The following is an 18,829-nucleotide window of genomic DNA, read 5'->3' as shown; positions in this document are numbered from 1 at the left end:
AACTTGTATCTATTTCAAATTTCTGCATCAACTTAACATCGCCTCGTTTATAGGGGTTGCCCTGGGTGGTTGTGAAGGTCGTTGTCTCAGGGTTAGATCGCGGGCGAGGAACTTCTTTGAGAGACCCTGTTCTTTCTTTACACTTTCTCTCTCTTTCCTCTCTCTCTTTCGCTCTATCTCGGAGAAAGGAATAAACTTATGCATAAGCTTATTAAGCTGAATTACTTTAATAATCCAACATAGAAAAAAAAAAACGGTACACACGGCAAACTATTACCATAGTTATAGCACTTGAACTCCCTTAATCTCCGCTCTTTAACACCTTCCAACCAAATGCCAACATGTCATACACATCCGCTATCCAAGAAACTTGAACTCCCTTAATCTCCGCTCTTTAACACCTTCCAACCAAATGCCAACATGTCATACACATCCGCTATCTAAGAAAAGAAACGTTTCACCCAAAAGTGACATCAGATCTGTGACGAGTCAACGAGCTATAGGTCTAAACTGCCCACATGTTCCGACGTTGCAGGTCAGTGTTGGTCGGATACCCATTCGTCGGATACCAAAGGCGATCTTTTTTGTCAAGATTACAAAAGGACAGCTTAACAGAGAAGTCCTGGCTAAGCACTATAAATATCCGATTGGGCGTTACTTCGCTCTCACTGACATAGGAGAAGGAAGTTGGTAGAAAATTTTCTGCTGAAAAAGAAAGCTAGAAAGTTCTCACAAAGGTTACGGACACACATTTGAGACTGAAAGAAGCGCCCCTTTTCGAAGATAATCGCAGACAACAGCTTTGTCTGTATTAAATTTATTAAATTAAATCTTGTTTGGTGCTCAGGGCCGCATTCAAAACAGGGCAGGCAGGGCTACAGTCCAAGGGACTCCACAAAGAGGAGCATCGACTAAGAGAAAAAGTTAAAGTTAGACGCTTTTTAAACCTTTTTCCCCCGCTATTTTCACCAACAATACGATTGACTACCATTCCTGTATAAGTTTTTTTGTATGTCTAAATTTAGACTACTGGCATTAGTTTATTTAAGGTAGTTAAATTTCTGCACCACTGTGAGGGTGGGAATTCCGATACTTACCACACAGGTTTTTATATGACGTCTTGTGCAAGAATTTCAGTGTTGGTGAATCTTATTGTAAGATATGCAGCTGTCAAAGCAGTTACCTGCCTGTAACTTCTCTCTTCCCTTATGTGATGCCTCTATTGGAGAGAGATGTCTTTGGGTTGTGGTAGGGCCTCTTCTGGCCTTGTCAGAATGTTCTTTATGTGATCAATAAACTTCCTCATACTCTTCAACTTTGTTAACGCGTAGTTTTACTAAGGTAGCTAAATAATAGAACCACAACACGTATACTTATAACAAACTCTCCATCAGCAGACGAAATATTTATTCTTCATAATAAAGTATACGATAATTGGCTATCTCAGCCATCAAGAAATAGAAGTGAAATATTAGTACATTAGCGTCTAATGGAGTACTCTTAAAACACATATATAAGCTCCTTAATCTCAGGAGTCCAAAAATCAACAAATTGAAATCACCCCGTGGTCAATTACCGACCCAATGTTTCCTCGTGCATTGGCACGAAGTAGTTACATGATTACTAAATCACTACTAATTCACTTTGTGTCACAGTGGTTCTAAAACTAGTGCGTGACACTGCCTTTGTAATCCTTAGTGGAAATAGGATGTGAGTGCAGCATCTTCAGCAAACAACAGTTAAGTCGAGTCAGGTTTAAAAGGTTTCCATCGAATCTACTGAAGCTATGTACTTTATCTTCCATGGATTTGAAGGCGATAAAAACCGAAAAGAAGAAGCCGAAAAGTATAGGGGCCAGGACACATCCTTGTTTCTGTAGAAATTCCAACTCCTACAGCTGCTTTCCAACATGTAAGCTTGTCAATGGCTGCTCTCAATTCATTTACTGAGGGCGTTTCATCTAATTCATCCGAAATCGCAAGTGTTGAGAAGTCAGACAAAGCGTTTAGCAAGATAGCACTTACGATCTGGCAGAGTTTACATAACTTTTAACAATCGCTCCATTTGCAGGAGGGATTGGAATAAAGTATATGATTTTTAGCGGCCCCAGAAAGGGGAAAAGACGCTATTAGTTTTGTGTGAAATGTCTGTCCGTTCATCCGTTCGTCCAGTTAAGATCTCGTAAACTAGAAAAGATAGTGAAAATCCGAAATCATAATATTTTAAACCATTCAAAGTTCTTATGCAACAGCCACTTTTTTCTTTTCTGAACGCTTATGCAAGCAATTTTTTCATAAAAATACACCACTTTTACAACTATTCACTACTCACTCACTATTTACTATTATTAGAAACAAACACGGGAGGCTATTTAGTAGGGAAGATAACAATTTACCATATTTTTAACACATTTGCTGGAGGTTTGGACTAGGAAGTAAACTATCTTCAACTCTGCAGGAACATCCGAAAAAATGATGTGAACCTGGCTTAACTAGTTCCCCTTTCAGACCCTGTGGTCTATAGGGCAGATGATGTAAAGTTCATCTGTTTTTTGTGGCCTACGGTTAACGAGGGTGTCATGTAGCCAGCACAACGACCAACCGTCTTTACTTTTCCCCAACTAATGTCAGGTACCCATTAGAGCTGGGTAGACTCAGAGGCGCCCAAGGATTCCGAAGTAGAAAATCCCAGTCTTCAGTAGGATAGCGGATAGTTAAGCGCTTTACCGTGCCTCTCCTGGTCTTCATTTGATGTAATTGTTTTGAAAATGCTTCGTCTCTTATTCGAATTCTCAAAAGTGATACATTATGAAATGTTCAAGAAAATAAAGTTTATAAGAATACTATTCGTTTTAAATTAGGGACGGACAGACGGACAGACATTTCGCACAAAACTAATAGCGTCTTTTCCCCTTTCGGGGGCCGCTAAAAACCTATTTAGTATGCATATAAGTTGGACTAAATTTAAAACAACAATTAATAAGTAGTTTTTTCATATCTTCGCGTGTACTGCACACAAGGGCTGTATATTTGTAACTGTCATCCGTTTCTGTGGCCCACGGTTAACGAGGGTATCGTATGACAGCACAACGACCAACCACCTTTACGTTCCCCTAACTTAAGTTCCAGCAGCAAAACCACTACATTATCTCCAATGTGTATCGTTCTTAATTGTTGTCTTTGATTTAGATTAACTAGGCTGATGGATGTAGCATTTTTCTTGTATAGGATAGAGATTAGATTACAAATAGTGTAACTTCATTAAGTTTCAATTTATTGTTAGACTAGAACTTCATTTTTTCTGGCTTGGTTTGGTTGTTATGGAAACATAAATTTGCTTTACTCTTCATTATACATGTATGTAATACAAACTTCAAATATTGTTACTAATAAAAATGATATTTTCTGTACAGTGTGGATAGGAGCCAATGACATCAATAAAGAAAATTACTTCGTTTGGTCATCTGATAACAGTTCCTTTCTCAATAGCACATGGTCGCCCTCTCAGCCTAATAACAGTGGTGAAAATGAGGACTGCGTGGAGATTTGGTCCTATGACAAATACACAAACGATGCTCCGTGTGCATTCCTTTCCCATCACTTGTGTCAACTAGGTAACTCTTGCTCGCCGTTAGAAAAAACTAAATTTGAAAATAATATGAAACAAAGCAAAAAAAAACAATAAAAAGAGAGCTGAGAGGCTTAAAATTAAAATTTAATAAAAAAATAATATAATAAATAAAAAAATATATAAATATAAATCTATATATTTTAAGTTGTAATATTTCACTGCCTGTTTAGGCAATCTAAACATTAAAAATAAAAAACAAACTTTGTAGAATCCAAAAAGCTGCTGGTAAAATCATTGGCAAAAAAACAACAAATCCCATTTGGGCAGCTGTTTAAGACAAACTTTCATAAAAAGCTAAAAAGATTCTAAAAATTAAAAATCACCTTTGGGTCAGGATTCTCAGGTTTTACTATCACAAAAGAGATACAAGACACCGACAGCAAAGACAAACAAACATAGAAACTCTTTTGTTCCCCTGGCAATCAAATTATTAAATAGAAACTATCTGATATAAACTTTTCGCATGTAAATTATGTGTGAAGCTGGTGTGAGACAAATTTCCTTATGAATAATAAAGATTATTATGTTAGAAACGAAAGATTATTAATTCTCTAGCATTGCCAGGATCAAGTGTCGTTTATGAGAAACAAAATTCAATGTGGTCTCTTTGTCAGTGTCCACTGACGAATTTTCTGGTGGTATGGCAGGTCTACAGTGTTACCGCCCTCTGACAGGCAACGAGAATATTCCTTGGAATGTTGATATAATATAATGGGGTATATTGTTATTTTGAATAACTTTCATAAACGCTTAATCTTCAAGCCTAGGTTCCTATATTTTCATTTTTTCAAATCAGTTTTTCTTAAATTATGATATGAAACAGTGGTGCGTCGAAGTTATTAACGGAAGCGGTTTTTCTTTTTTTTTTTTTTAATGAACAGCAGATCAGTGTGATTAAAAAGTTGGTCAAAATAGGGCTATAACAGTAAAGCGGATGATCAGACAAGATAACAAATAGAGTTTGTGTTTTTACACAAACACTGAGGCTACCCCAGGCTGATGATAGATAAAAAAATATTCCTAATGACGTCTAAAGAAAAAAAAAACTTTTCCCGTCACATGCTGGTCCCGGGTTTGAATCCTAGTGAAGACTGGGATTTTTTATTTCGGTATATCTGGGCGCCTCTGAGTCGACCCAGCTGTAATGGGTAACTGACATTAGTTGATGAAATTTAAAGGCGTTTGGTCGTTGTGCTGGTCACATGACACTCTCGTTAACCGTAGGCCACAAAAACAGATGACCTTTACATCCTGTTCCCTATAGACCACAAGGTCTGAAAGGGCAACTTTACGTTTTACACGTCTTAGTTGGAAACAAAATTAATATGAGAAAGTTGACAAGGGTTAATACTCATTGTTGCATAAGCTTTTGTAATATTTCATTTAAAAAATGTCATTCCAAATGACTTCAAAGTAAAAAAAAGACCTTTCCACTACGTCACACTACCTAGTTAGAAGTAAGAAAAATCTTTTTCTCAACACGAGTGAGTTGACGACATTTCATTGAGTAAGAATATTCCGAATGACTGCATACAAGAGAGTTGAAAATATTAATTAGACTTTGGCGTACGAATTTTTTTATAGCATTTTATAAATTATAAATAATTCCAAATGATGTCAAAGGGAAAAAAAATCCCTACGTCACACTGTCTAGTTAGTCAAACAAAATGTCTTTATCAACACGAGAGAGTTAATGAGGGCGAATATACATAGGCGAACGAGTTCTTAGAGCATTATAACTTTTTTTTTTGTCAACAGCCATTAATAATATTGACTATAGACTCTACGTGGCCGCTATGCCTGGGCAGACCAAGACGAACTCAAAACATGGGCTACTTCAAGTGACATCTAACTCCACTGATGTCATCTATGTCAGGTGCAAAGTCCAATACACCCAAAACATTGAGAATATAACAATCTTGTTTCTCCTTCCAGGAACAGCTGTCAACTTTTATTTAGAGGAAAATGTTTTTCAAGCATCCACAGGTAACTGATTGTAAATTATAGCACTATATTTAAAAGTGTAAGAATAAAAGTAAACAATAAACCAATGTAAACTTTTCTTAACATTGATTTAAACATAAAACATTACACATTTAATAGTCAATATGTTTATTTTAAACGAATCAGCAGATGTGTATTCTCGGTACGTCGAGGTCAACTCAAGTCAACCAGTAACCATAGTTTTGTATATAAAGGACCAATCATGGATCAGTTCAACTTTAGTGTATCCTGTGAGGATGTACTCACTAGAATCAATGTCAACATCTTATCATCTCCAAGCATCATCTTCTCATTTAAAAAGTAACAGATTGTTGTAGTCTCTCGTTTATCTAATTTTTTTTATCTTTTTTTTATTTCCACTAAAGTAATGTTAATATCTAAAGGCAAATCTAGAATTAATTTTTTTCTTCAATTAATTGTTAAAACAATGGCTATCCTTAAAAAAAAAAGCTTAAATAAGGGAAAGATTTTCATTTTTACAGCAGCCATATATATCAATACTGTTAGGTTTATTTTCCTTTTTGATATCAAACAAATCAATTACTTATCACTTTTAATTAACTAACTTTTATTTATTTTTCCATTGATTCATGTTTTGTGAAGAATAAAGAATAATGATGCAGTGTTTCAACTTGACCCGAGAAGGAGTAGTGTGAACAATAACGTGTACCTATAGGCCTTTCTCGAAATAAGATATTACTATCTAATATTTAAAGTAGAAAGTAAGGCGTATGTATGTATGTTCCGCAGATAAATCAAAATATTTTAATCACTCTTGATAATACTTGGCATAAATATTTTCCTTAGAACATGGCAGAAACCGTAGTACATGTTTAATGTCCCACCCACAACAGAAGGCCCCCCACCCCAAAACAAAAAAAAGCCTTAATATACTTCTAATAAAGGACGAAACTTTTTTTAAAAATCTGGTAAATTTTTTTATCACAGTATTTTATCTTATATATAAATGTATCAGCTGAACGGGTAAACCCATTTTCACCCTCTACTTCCATTTTCGTGTCAAAATATAAAAAAATGATAAGGAAAAATGTCTATGTTAAACTTAGGTCTACATCAAATTCAGTAGATCAGTAGTAACCATAGTAAGGCCAGCAGGGTAATATCCGGCTAGTATCATATATTTATGTTGCCTTGTCTGAATCTGTCTCACGAAACTATAATATTAGAAACTCGAAGTAAATTTTTACATGGGAATAGCCAGGATTTTTTTTCGGGGGTAGGATTGCTTATTGAAGTTGGGGCCGGGTTAAACGTTATAGCCAATGTAAAAAAAGGTCCATTTTGTATGTATCACTAATTAGTTATTAAGAGAAAAGTAATCGCTTGAACAAAAAGGCATCAGATTTATAAAGAAGGAATTGTCTTAAAAAAATATTTTTTTCATTGTCTTTCTCCCATGTCACGTGACCGTGGAAGTCAACAGTTTCTCTATCACGTCCATGTCAGACGTTTCTAATGACATTGACGTGGTTATGGACGTTCAAGAGAATAATTTCTTCATTGGCAGTTCACCTTTGATATTAGGGTAAGTAGGGTAAGTAGGGTTATTTTTATCAACATAATTCACTCCAGTTATTCATCTTCAAGCATTCGTTTCTAATCTTAAATCTTAAAACAAACCAATTTTAATCCTTCAAATACATTATAACTTCAAACCGGTTCCTGTCCCTCAGCAATGTTGATTACATCCAAGCTGGCCTCGAGACATTGTACCAAACATTACATCTGTATTGGAAAGTACACCAGAACGTAACATATTTACATTCTGCAAAACCTGTCATGGTCACATTGGCTTCAACAGCTGTAAGTGGATTATTTATATAAGTCTTTTTTGAAATTGGATTAAAGATTACATATACATCTGTACGCAATAATGTAATAAATCTAAGGAAGGAAACTCAACGAAGACAGCTGTTTATTTAAAGGACATCACAAACACGTAATAACAAGGTCTGCCTTAAGCATTGCATCTTCCTAAGCCCTTTGAATCCGTTTTCTTCTCTAATGCCAGCATAAGTCTAGTCTCTAGCATGAACGAGCCAAAGTGTATCTTCTGAACAAACTTGGATGGTAGCGTGCAAGGCGGGGTTATAAGTTAACAATACTTAATGCAGCCCAACTCTTAAGATAGCTTATCCTTTAGTCAGATTTGATAAAGTAGATTACTCTTGTAGATTCAACATTTTAAAATAAATCAATGGATCTGTACATTCGATATACGGACAATTCAATAACTAGACAACGCCTTTGTTGTATTAAAAAAAAAATTCAGATCGAAAAAGTGTTTGGGTGGCCACGTAAAATAATGCAGCATCCTAAATCATTGGAATCGAAGACAATGCTTTATATATAATGTAAACATTGTTTAAATGCATCTTAAAAGTTTTGGTTTATTGATTTAATTAAACCCTAACATTAACCCCAACCCCAAACATCAAAACGTTATTTTAAAAATACGGACCGAGAGTTACATTCGTCAAGTGATGCGATATCATATTGTCCTTCAACACGTTTTTATTGTAAAGCTGCAGAGCTTGTATGTGACGTTTTCGTTCAGCAGTTTTTGCACGACCGTTTTGCTTATATTCCATTGAAGAATTCCAAAATTTTTTTGCGATCATAAGTCCCGAGCAACGCGTGTCGGAAACGTATATGACTTGCAGGCTGAAACAGTTTGTACCTTACTGATTTCTAAAAGAGATCTTTAACATGTCTCAGAATAATATCTAACTATATTTATCTAACTAATTTTATCTAACTAATTTTATCTAACTAATTTTATCTAACTAATTTTATCTAACTAATTTTATATAACTAATTTTATCTAACTAATTTTATCTAACTTATTTTATCGTTCGCATTCTGCAGGTTGATTCTTACCCAATGGACACGACATTGGATGTGATGCTTCCACTGGGCTACGTTGGCCAAGAATATTTTATACTTCCTGCTAATATTCCAGCAGACGTCCCTTTTAAATCCATTATAAAAATTCAGACTTTCTATGACTGGACACAAATTGTAAGTTACATATTAACTATATACTCAAGGTTAGCCACCTTTTTAGTGTTTGTTCCATTTAGAATGTTTAGATGAAATAGCTTAAGATTACAATAGCGACTCCGTGGGTATAGAAGTACATATGCACTATACACAAATTAAAAAGTGTGTCACACACGGATGTGATAAAAGGACCATCTAGTTGACAGGAAACCTCTGGACAAAGGGATCGGTGAAAAATTATTTCTTATTACTGGTCAGTGGGTCAAACCCTTCCCGTTGGTCAAAACAAAAAGTGATATATGGGCTCAAGCTTGACTTACAAATGGTTTAGTTCTAATTATCTCCCTTACATTATTTACTCGTCTGTGTAGAAACTCGAAGCTACCAGAAGTCAATTTAAATTCACTCCTAGGAACAAACGTAATCGGGGGATAAAAGGGTGGCGATGGCCCTCCCGCTATCCAGCTCATATTTACCGAGTCTGTTTTAAAGTTTCATTTGGGACAGTTTTGTTTAATTGTTATATCAACTTACTCTGTCTGTCTGTGTGGTACAAATTGTGTTTTGTCTCCCATTTTCATTCTCTGATCAAGTTGAAACTTTGCACAATTATTCATAGTCCAAAAAAAAAAAAAAAAAAAAAACAATATTCATTAATTAATTTTTGGTAATAAATTATATTGTTTTATATAGAAAAGGGGATATAACTCTTATAGTTTTGATATCTTATACTATAAAGTAAAATGTAAGGCGTATGTATCAAAACCGTTTGACCAATCTTGATAAAACTTGGCATAAATGTTCCTTGGGTACTAACTTAGACCGTTATGTGTGTATTGTAGCCCTAAAACAAACGTAAGACCGTCAGTTAGTTTTTTTCTTTGACACATTAACATACACAATACAGTCTATAGATTTCATTATTTAATAAAATTAAGCTTCTAATTTGTCTTTCAAAAGCATTTTAACATATATTCGTTCCTTATATCTGCGAATTTAGAATTCATGACGTACATTCTTTCATTAGACATTACACGAAAGGTTACACATCTCTCTATTCCTAGGTCTAATTCAACTCTAAGATGATACAACTTCTCTTCGCAATGATAGTTTTATAATTAAACACATGAACATATTAATTATAGCCCATTCATTTTATATTTTAATCAAAATAACTTCAAATTTGTATTTCTAAAGCATTTTTACATCGCTCTATATTCGTTCGTCAATGTTTTAAAAACAAATGAATTCAGGTCAATTAGCTATTTTTAGCTCCATTCATAATATTTTTTTTCATGAATTCATGTATTCGCTTGACTTATAACATTATCATTTTCTTTGTTTCAAATGCACTTTATTAGTGGCTATATCAGCAATATGTTAGTTAAGACCCGCGAGCAGCGGGTAATATCTGTCTAGTAGATATATATGGCTGTAAATATGCAGTTCTTTTCCCTTGCATATGCTTTAATTTTTTTTTTACATCTTAATTTTATGAGATGTATTGTATATATGATTTCACTCATCTTCAAAGTTGATTACGGACTAGAAGTATCGCATTCCTATGAACTCAACTAATGACTTGCACAGCAGTGTAACACTTCGCGACTTTTGTGTAAATTTTTAATGCATCTGTTTCTCATTTACTCACGTTGCTATTAAAATCATGAATGTTAATTATAATGTACTTCATCTATCAATCTTCATCTATATAATATGTATATATATATATATATATATATATATATATATATATATATATATATATATATGTGTGTGTGGTGTGTGTGTAAACTAAAAGAAAAGAATTACACTAAAATGATCAAGCTTGTTTCAGACACTAAATACAAATATTTCCATCTTGCTGAAATCTCCTGGTGACACCTATGAATCGCCTATAGACAGTCACAGTTTCCACTATATTTGTGGGAACACCAGCTTTTACGTCTATCAGATCATTTCAGGTAAATATAGAGATATACTTTATACTTTGATATACTTTATACTTTGATATACTTTATACTTTGATATACTTTATACTTTGATATACTTTATACTCTTCTGTAAGATCTTTAACTGTATCAGTGAATATTGAAGGATTACTGTGTGTTGTTGGTATGAGACAAAATAATTAACAGTAATTAATTGACTATTTTGGTTATTTTTTAAAAATGTAATTGATTCATCCAATCATACCCGTCCTTAAAAGCATTGTGTAAAGTTGAATCGAAAGTATCGAAAGTAATTAGCTGTAGAAATCATTCTTTTGGATCATAAGCTCTATGACTAAATGAATAAAGTATAACACTATCTTTGAATGTGAACACTTCCTCCTGCCATAGACATGAACATGTTATAGGTACTTGACATTCACATTCAAGGCAACTGAAAATCCTTTGTCAAAGAATATATTGTTAATACATTAGTTTGATTCCTCGCCATTTTCTCAGCCATATGGACTTCAATTTGCAAATACAACTATTCATTCTCCATTATTTAACTGTTCATCTTACAAGATCATCTGGCACTTGGTTTCCCAACCGGGGGTCCTGAGTTTGAATCTCGTTGAAGAATTAAAACGGGTACCTGACTATATTTGGGAAAAGTAAAGACGGTTTGTCATTGTACTGGTCACATGACACCCTGTCGTCAACCGTTGGCCAAAGAAACAGATGACCTTAACGTCATGTGCCCTATAATTCACAAGGTCTGAATGGTGAACTTAACTTTACTCACAAGGTCATATACTGTTTTCTCAATAACTTGGAAACGCAGTTTAACAGTCTGCATCTTCATAATTTAAAAAAGCCTCTTTGTATTTCGACTTAAGCCTACAGCTTTTTCGTCTTGGTATTAATGTTTCTTATTTTATCATAAGGCTGGTGAATCTGTGGTGCTTGCGAGGAAACATTTTTTTTTCGCAGGATTTTAGCAATGGTTCTTTTTATCAGATTTATTTCTGCTTTTTTTTTCTCGATTATAATTTTTAGCGGCCCCCGTAAGGGGAAAAAGCCGCTATTAGGTTTGTGCAAAATGTCCGTCTGTCCGTCTGTCCGTCTGTCACACTCAGATCTCGAAAACTAGAAGAGATATGAAAAATATTATTTCATCATTAAATCCGGCTTGAAAAGTTTAGGTGCAACGGCTACTTTTGGTTTTCTAAAAGCAAACCGTTTAATTTATAAAATTAATTATGCAAGCGATTTTTTCATAAAAATACACCAATTCTAAAACAATTACGTAAATGTAAGGGAGGCAATGTTACAATATGCTAACAAAGATGGACAATTTTTGTGTATTTTCAGTATCACTAAGTCAAATATATTTTTAAAATGTACAGGAAATGTTTACAACAAATATAAATAAATCAGGTGCTAAACCAATTCCTTAAACTTTTTTTAAAAATCATATTTTATTTATTTTTTGTTTAGTGCCCCCATCCGAATAAAAGAAGCTTATTTTTGTGCGTTTTGTCTGTTGGTCGGTCTGACCGTCACGATTAGATTTAAAAAAACTAGAACTCTAAAAGCTATTGAAAATCTGATTTACCCTTTAATGTTCCTCCCATAACATCTCAATAGTTTTAAGTATCTAAAATTGATTGTTCCGGATTTTTTTGTGCAAAACTAATCAACGCCAACAAATGTTTGTTTGCTCTTCTAACTTATATTACATTCAATTTCCATGCTTAAATGTTGCAAAAACACATTATCAATAATATGTTGTTCCGTTTTTTATGTAAATAGCATATTAATGCTAAATCAAAATCTCTATACTGACTTATATTTCATTAAGTGTAAAAATGTTCCGGATATTGTTTTATAAAACATGAATTATGCCTAATGATTGTTTGAAATCGCATAAGGATTTAAAAAAAAGTAATTTACTAGAATTGATTACTGAAAATTACTTTTTTAGACATGTAATTTTCTTGTAAAACATAACATAGAAGTTTTGTAATCGATAAAGAAAGTTCCGGATTTTGTTTCTTACAAATCGTCGCCAGAAATTTCCGAATTTATTTAAAAATCTACTAACGCCAAATAATTACAGTACATTTAACTTTCTACCTAAAACATTAAAAAATCTAATTATCGTTAATATTATGTTCCGATTTTTAAGGAAAACAGAATCCAAACACCAAAGTAAGGTATGAAAATCTCTCCACGTGGCTGTAGTACATCTAATTTTTATACGAGACCATCCAAAAAATTTAATTAACGGTATTACATTTATCTGAAATTCTCTTTTTCTTTTTCTATTTATACAAACATCCGGAACAATCTATTATATAAACTTTTCAATTGTGTTCATACCTAAAAATTATTGCGATGTTTTGAAACGTAAAATAAAGGTTAATCAATTTTTAATAACTTTTAGTTGTTTTTTTTATATCAAGATGACGGACAGACCGACTGACAGACAAAACGCAAAAACAATGTGGCTTTGATCCTTTTTAAATAAATTCTATTAGAACTCAGTGCACCAATGTCTATGAACCCTCGTTAAATATCTCGTGTAAATAAAGACATTTTTTTTTATGGTACCGGTACTAGCGTATTGTGAGGTAATGGAATTTTTTTTTCTTTGACGTCATATGAATGGACTCTTTAAATGTAATGTTAAAAGAACGCACTCGGTGCACCAATGTCTATTAACCCTCGAAAAAATTGCTTGTATTAATGAAAACAAATTTTAGTCTAACTAAGCCGTGTGACGTAGTGTTTTTTTTTCCTTTGACGTCACATGGAATGAATTCTTTAAACGAAATGCTAAAAGAACGCACTCGGTGCACCAATGTCTATGAACACTCGAGAAATGGCTCGTGTTGATGAAGGTGATTTTTAGTCTAGCTAGGCCTTGTGACGTAGTGTTTTTTTTTCCTTTGACGTCATATGAAATGAATTCTTTAAAAGAAATGCTAAAAGAACGCACTCGGTGCACCAATGTCTATGAACACTCGATAAAAGGCTCGTAATGATGAAGGCGATTTTTATTCTAGCTAGGCCGTGTGACGTAGTGTTTTTTTTCTTTGACGTCATATGGAATGAATTCTTTAAATGAAATGCTTAAAGAACGCACTCGGTGCACCAAAGTCTATGAACACTCGATAAATGGCTCTTATAGATGAAGGCGATTTTTAGTCTAGCTAGGCCGTGTGACGTAGTGTTGTTGTTTTTTTCCCTCTGACGTTATATGGAATAAATTGTTCAAACGAAATGAAAAAAGAACTCGGCATAGTAATGTTTATTAAGCCTCGTTATGTGACTCGCGTTTAAAAAAGGAATGATATCTTGATTTAGATCTAATCTAGATTTTTTAAACTAGATCTAGATTTTTATTACAGTATATCTAGATTTTTATTACAGTATATCTAGATCTGGATTTATATTCTAATTAAAATTATTTTAGAGTCTAGATCTAGAATTTCTAGATCTAGTTTAGAATAAAATAGACTAGATTAAGATGTAGAATTTCAATTTCTAAACTTAAAGTGTAAAAAAAAGTGTAGATTTTCATTTCCAAACGTTTTGATCAATATTGTAATGTTTTAATATACTAAAACTAATCTACTATTTTTTATTAAACTTAAATTTAAATTTACGGCAAATGAATCTTTGAAACATTATTACTTTTGACCATCGGATGGCTGCCTGGTCGTGCGGTTTGCGCGCTGGACTGTCGTTCAGATTTATGGATGGTCCAGGGTTCAAACCCTGCCCGCTCCCATCCCCCGTCGTCCTGCGGGAGGTTTGGACTAGGAAGTAATTATCTTCAACTCTGAAGGAACATCCGAAACGTGTAAAACATTTTACATCAAAATTAAATCACCTCTTGAATATTATTTGCGAATATGCAGATCCGACAGGGATCCGACTTCGACGGGGGCCGCCTCTGAGTTTGTGTAACACAAACTCTCTTTGTAATCTTGTTTTTTTTAAATTTTATTCAACGCATTGCTATACTGTTCAAGATAATAATTTTGATCTATGAAGGACTTGGTAGGGGGCCAACTAGAGATCAAGCGACAACTCCATTAAACCGATGTGAATTCTAATGTGACTGGGCATGTCTTCTATAGGTCTTTGAACGTTGTTGTTGGTCCCTTTATATAGAGTCATCCAAATATATTCACTATATATACACTCTCGTCAATCATAATAAAGAATTGACGTCTACTAGAGGAACTATTTACTGGCATTTATGTGGCCCTTTCGATGGCCCTACCGACCCAACTGGGTACCGGCCCACCGGGCATTTGCCTGAATGTCCATATAGCCATTCCGCCCCTACTGAAGTGTAAGAGACTATCGTGTAACTCCTAGAGCACGTGTGCGTGTATACTTTTAAATATAGTGCCGATCAACCAACATCTTTGTTCACCATCTAGGTCTCCATGGTGACTTGTGCGTAACATCCTTGTTGCCATCAAGTCTATGGAGATATTCCTATGACTTTGCTCGTTCCTCTGATGCCTACAAAGTCTATGTTTATATTGTTGTCAAGGCAACTGTCACTTCAGGCAGAGCTACCAATGACACTATACAGTGGACATGCCAAAGTATTGCTGGTAAGTTGTTTGTCTTTTTCACATTGCTAAATATTGTAACAATTGTCTGGGAATCAACATTTGACGTGTGGAAAGGAGTAAAACTAACTTACTGATGGCCTCAGCACTACGTTGTTGCTTTTAGGTATGTCTGGTGTACAAAATAAAGGAAAAGTTTTTAATAGGCTTATGATTTTTTTTTCATTTTATAATTTTTTCATTTTATAACATAAAATAATTCAAAGCATTAGACCCAACAAATGACTACAAAAAATTATTTAACATCAAATGGTCAGCTTACAAGTGGTAGTAACTGATGCTCGAGAAGGAGCTGAAATGCGAAACATTCGTATAGTTAAAACTATGGCTCAATTCTGTTTTTATCTAGTTGGCAAAAAGAAAGATCAATTTAGCGAATTGACATTTTTTTTTATCGTGAAAATACGGAGGTTCTTTCTGTGGATTGCTTCCGCATCTGCGCATGGGGCTTATTAGGGGGCCGTTTTATTGGAAGTGAAAAAGAAATGGAAGAGCAATTTCTGCCAACATAAACAATAGATAACCTGGAAAAAATCAACAATCGTAGAGTCAGTGTGTACTGCTACTTTCCAACATCTCATCTCATCTCTCTCTCTCTCTCTCTCTCCCTCCCTCCCCTCCTCTCTCTCTCTCTCTCTCTAACTCAGTATTTCTCTACTTATGTTTAATAGCATTCGACAACAGTATCATCACATTCAACCCACTTTTGTTATTCTGTCCAATGAAACTGCCTTGAACTATCTTTCAGGTACTGCGTTCTCAGGATGCTTCACCTTGTTTCCCACTGACACTAACTACCTGCATCTGCAGCTTCTCAACGAGACTGATCCGTTTGGAGCTTATCTTGTAGGCTATGATAACACTTCCTTGTTCTGTCATCCATTGGGTATAGCAGACATCATGGAACATATCAATACTAAACCTGTAAGTGACTATAACTATTGTCTCAGGGTTAGGCTACCCTTATGTAGACATCTTTTCTATTAAAAACATTTAAAGAAAAACTAAAGCAAATCTATTGATTTATTTTTTTAAATGAGCAAGTGATTTCCGAACAAAAAAATAAGTTTAATTTAAACTTATAATATCTAGAACACAAATTTAGTTAGCAGACTGTTAAATACATCATATCAAAAGCAAAGAGAACAATGTAACAATAGATACAAAAGTGGATGATAAAGCGCAAGTGTATTTTCGAGCTTGGCCTACACGTCGCGCCCTGGTGCAAACGTTCGAGTGTGGAGTTTCGATGCTCTAACAGAAACAACGATTACATCTTTTTCTTGTGAGTTACATTAATGGTCTCTGAGATGTGTACAGATTTAAGATTAAGACTTATCAGACATTCTATTGCCAGATCCGAAAAGTTGGTCAGCCGTTTCTCAGGTGTTCTGTTTCAATAGGTTTAAGAAATAAGAAAAAAATCCTCCCAGTTCAATGTTGATTATAACAACATCATACGTTAACTCTTTCTCTCCGTAATCATTTTCCTCGCTCCGATAGTATTATTCGTTTTGCTCATTGGTATTTCACTATCCTGTTATGATTAAACTTCAAAAACTTTTTTGTTTGTTATCAGAAAATGTTATGTTTAGTATCAAAATGTAGGAGAAATTAGGAGAGAAAGAGTTAAGAAGTTAATTTGCTCAGTGGACTCCCGTTGCATTCAAAGCGATAAAGAAAAAAAAACTACTAGAAAGGCCAGATTTAAGGCACGGCCAGTGGGGCTCAAGTCCAGGATTGTCCACAACAAAGAAAAAATTATGTCGGAATTTCGGCAGGATAAAAACTTCAAAGTATTTTTTTTCTTTATCTTTTTTTTTATACTTTCAATCTTACGTCAGGTGTTGACAATGTCGTGATAAAGAAGTGTCCGCTTGTAGTTATAGCATGGACGTAATAAGTCAATACCGGTACAACTTCGGATTTACGGCAGTGCCTCTACCAAGGGCCTTACCCTCCGTCATCTCAAACATATACACTCTTTAAAAATAAAATATGCATATTGAATATCTTTCTTGAAAAGGCAACATGAGTTTAAATATACAAATACTCTATTTCTTTCTACTGAAATAATAACAAGCTTTTAGATATACGTCTTATTATTCATTAGTAGATCTTTATTCAAGCTTTCAAAAGGGACCTCCATAAAAATATTCCCCTGTGTCTCCACATACTAAATCCGACCCTGATTACCTAATTAGAAAACAAGAAAAATAGCAATTAAAATGAAACATTCTGACAGAAGCGGGTGAGAATCATCTCTACTTCTTGCCCGACTATATGAGAAACCTTTCTCCGTTGCCGTTTGGTTACAAGGGTTTTGTCGTTAACTCTAACCTTTCAGAGGTATCATCGCAAACAAGAAAGAATATTTATATTTAGCGGAGCGTTTCCAAAATTTGAACTATACTGTATTGGGTCTACTTAACAATGATATCAAACGCACTATGTTTTTCAATTTAAAATCTTTTGTCACTCTAAAACATTGTTGTAAATATTTTGTTCTTATCACACAGTTTCTCCATGCGCTCTTCTTGCAACGCTTGAAAGAAAAACAAAAGAGCACGTGCGAGTCTATGACGTCAGAAAAGCCTACTCTCGAAACCAGTAATCTCACCACCATCTTGTCCGTTGCTAACGACAGCAGCATTTCCACTTTATCTACAACTGACTCCAATAGCGTCTTGGTCAAATCTGCAAGTGTTGCCATCACAACACCACAGTCAGCGACTTGGCCGAATACTTCACCAGGTAGTACTGGACTGAGAGAGGCCATCATTTCCTTCCTTAAAGTTGACCACAGCGAGCTTTCGTCACACAAGAGAAATCTCATCTCTGCTCCAGACCCCAGAACCTCTTCTCAGATCTGTGGATTTATTGGCATTCTTCTTGTACTATCAGTTGTTCTTTTTATAATCTATCCTGATTTGGTTTCCATAGTTCGGATCGTTATAACTTTTATAAAATAAAAAATTTGCTTGAAAAACTAGAATAACCAAGTATGTCTAATAGAAATGTTGGTGTCACACATAAGGTGCAATCATTAACATGGAATTAATTTTGTAATTAAGTTATACATATTTTATTTTAAATACATTTCCCCCTACAAACCTTTTTTGAATTTATATTTCTGTACATTTCCCTGATGAGGGTTATAATTTTTATCTTCAACATTAAAAAAAGAAAACATTTTAATGATGTTTAAAAAATATGTTTTTGTATGAATATTTTTTAATTAAACTTTGATACCACTTTACGTGTATATGCAGCCGTAGACACTAGATGTTGTTAGAAAATATACAGTTTACGTTTTATAAACTTTATATACACTTTTTCTATCTGTCTGTTTTTTTATCTGTCTGGTAAAAAGTTAGAACTTTTGGCATATTTCCCTTGGCATTTAGTGTAGGCTGGGTGTTTCCTCAGGCTTTTTTAAAAATATATAGTCCCCGCATTTCAAGGGAGTTTTCCGTCTTGGCAATTTTCTCTAATACTGACATAAAAGGAAACATCTAGGTCTGAAGACTGTAACCGGAATATCCATGGGACAAGGTGGGGTTGGCCAATGGTCAATTCTCC

At 34.2% G+C, this 18,829-nt stretch overlaps 1 protein-coding gene across 1 annotated transcript in view; it reads left to right on the top strand.

Annotated features, from left to right (window-relative positions):
* The window catches only part of LOC129922704 (uncharacterized), a 28,856-nt gene extending 10,479 nt beyond the window's left edge, over positions 1-18,377 (top strand). Inside the window, exons 2-6 of the mRNA XM_056009638.1 lie at positions 3,413-3,613; positions 5,566-5,616; positions 15,050-15,229; positions 15,996-16,171; positions 17,767-18,377. Of these exons, the coding sequence (XP_055865613.1) occupies positions 3,413-3,613; positions 5,566-5,616; positions 15,050-15,229; positions 15,996-16,171; positions 17,767-18,219 (1,061 nt within the window). The 3' untranslated portion in view covers positions 18,220-18,377. The remainder of the gene's footprint in view (positions 1-3,412; positions 3,614-5,565; positions 5,617-15,049; positions 15,230-15,995; positions 16,172-17,766) is intronic.
* Positions 18,378-18,829: the final 452 nt, after the last annotated feature.

Source organism: Biomphalaria glabrata, chromosome 14 (genome assembly GCF_947242115.1).
Source record: "Biomphalaria glabrata chromosome 14, xgBioGlab47.1, whole genome shotgun sequence".
Taxonomy (NCBI): Eukaryota; Metazoa; Mollusca; class Gastropoda; family Planorbidae; genus Biomphalaria; species Biomphalaria glabrata.
This window is presented reverse-complemented; position numbering and strand designations above follow the sequence as displayed.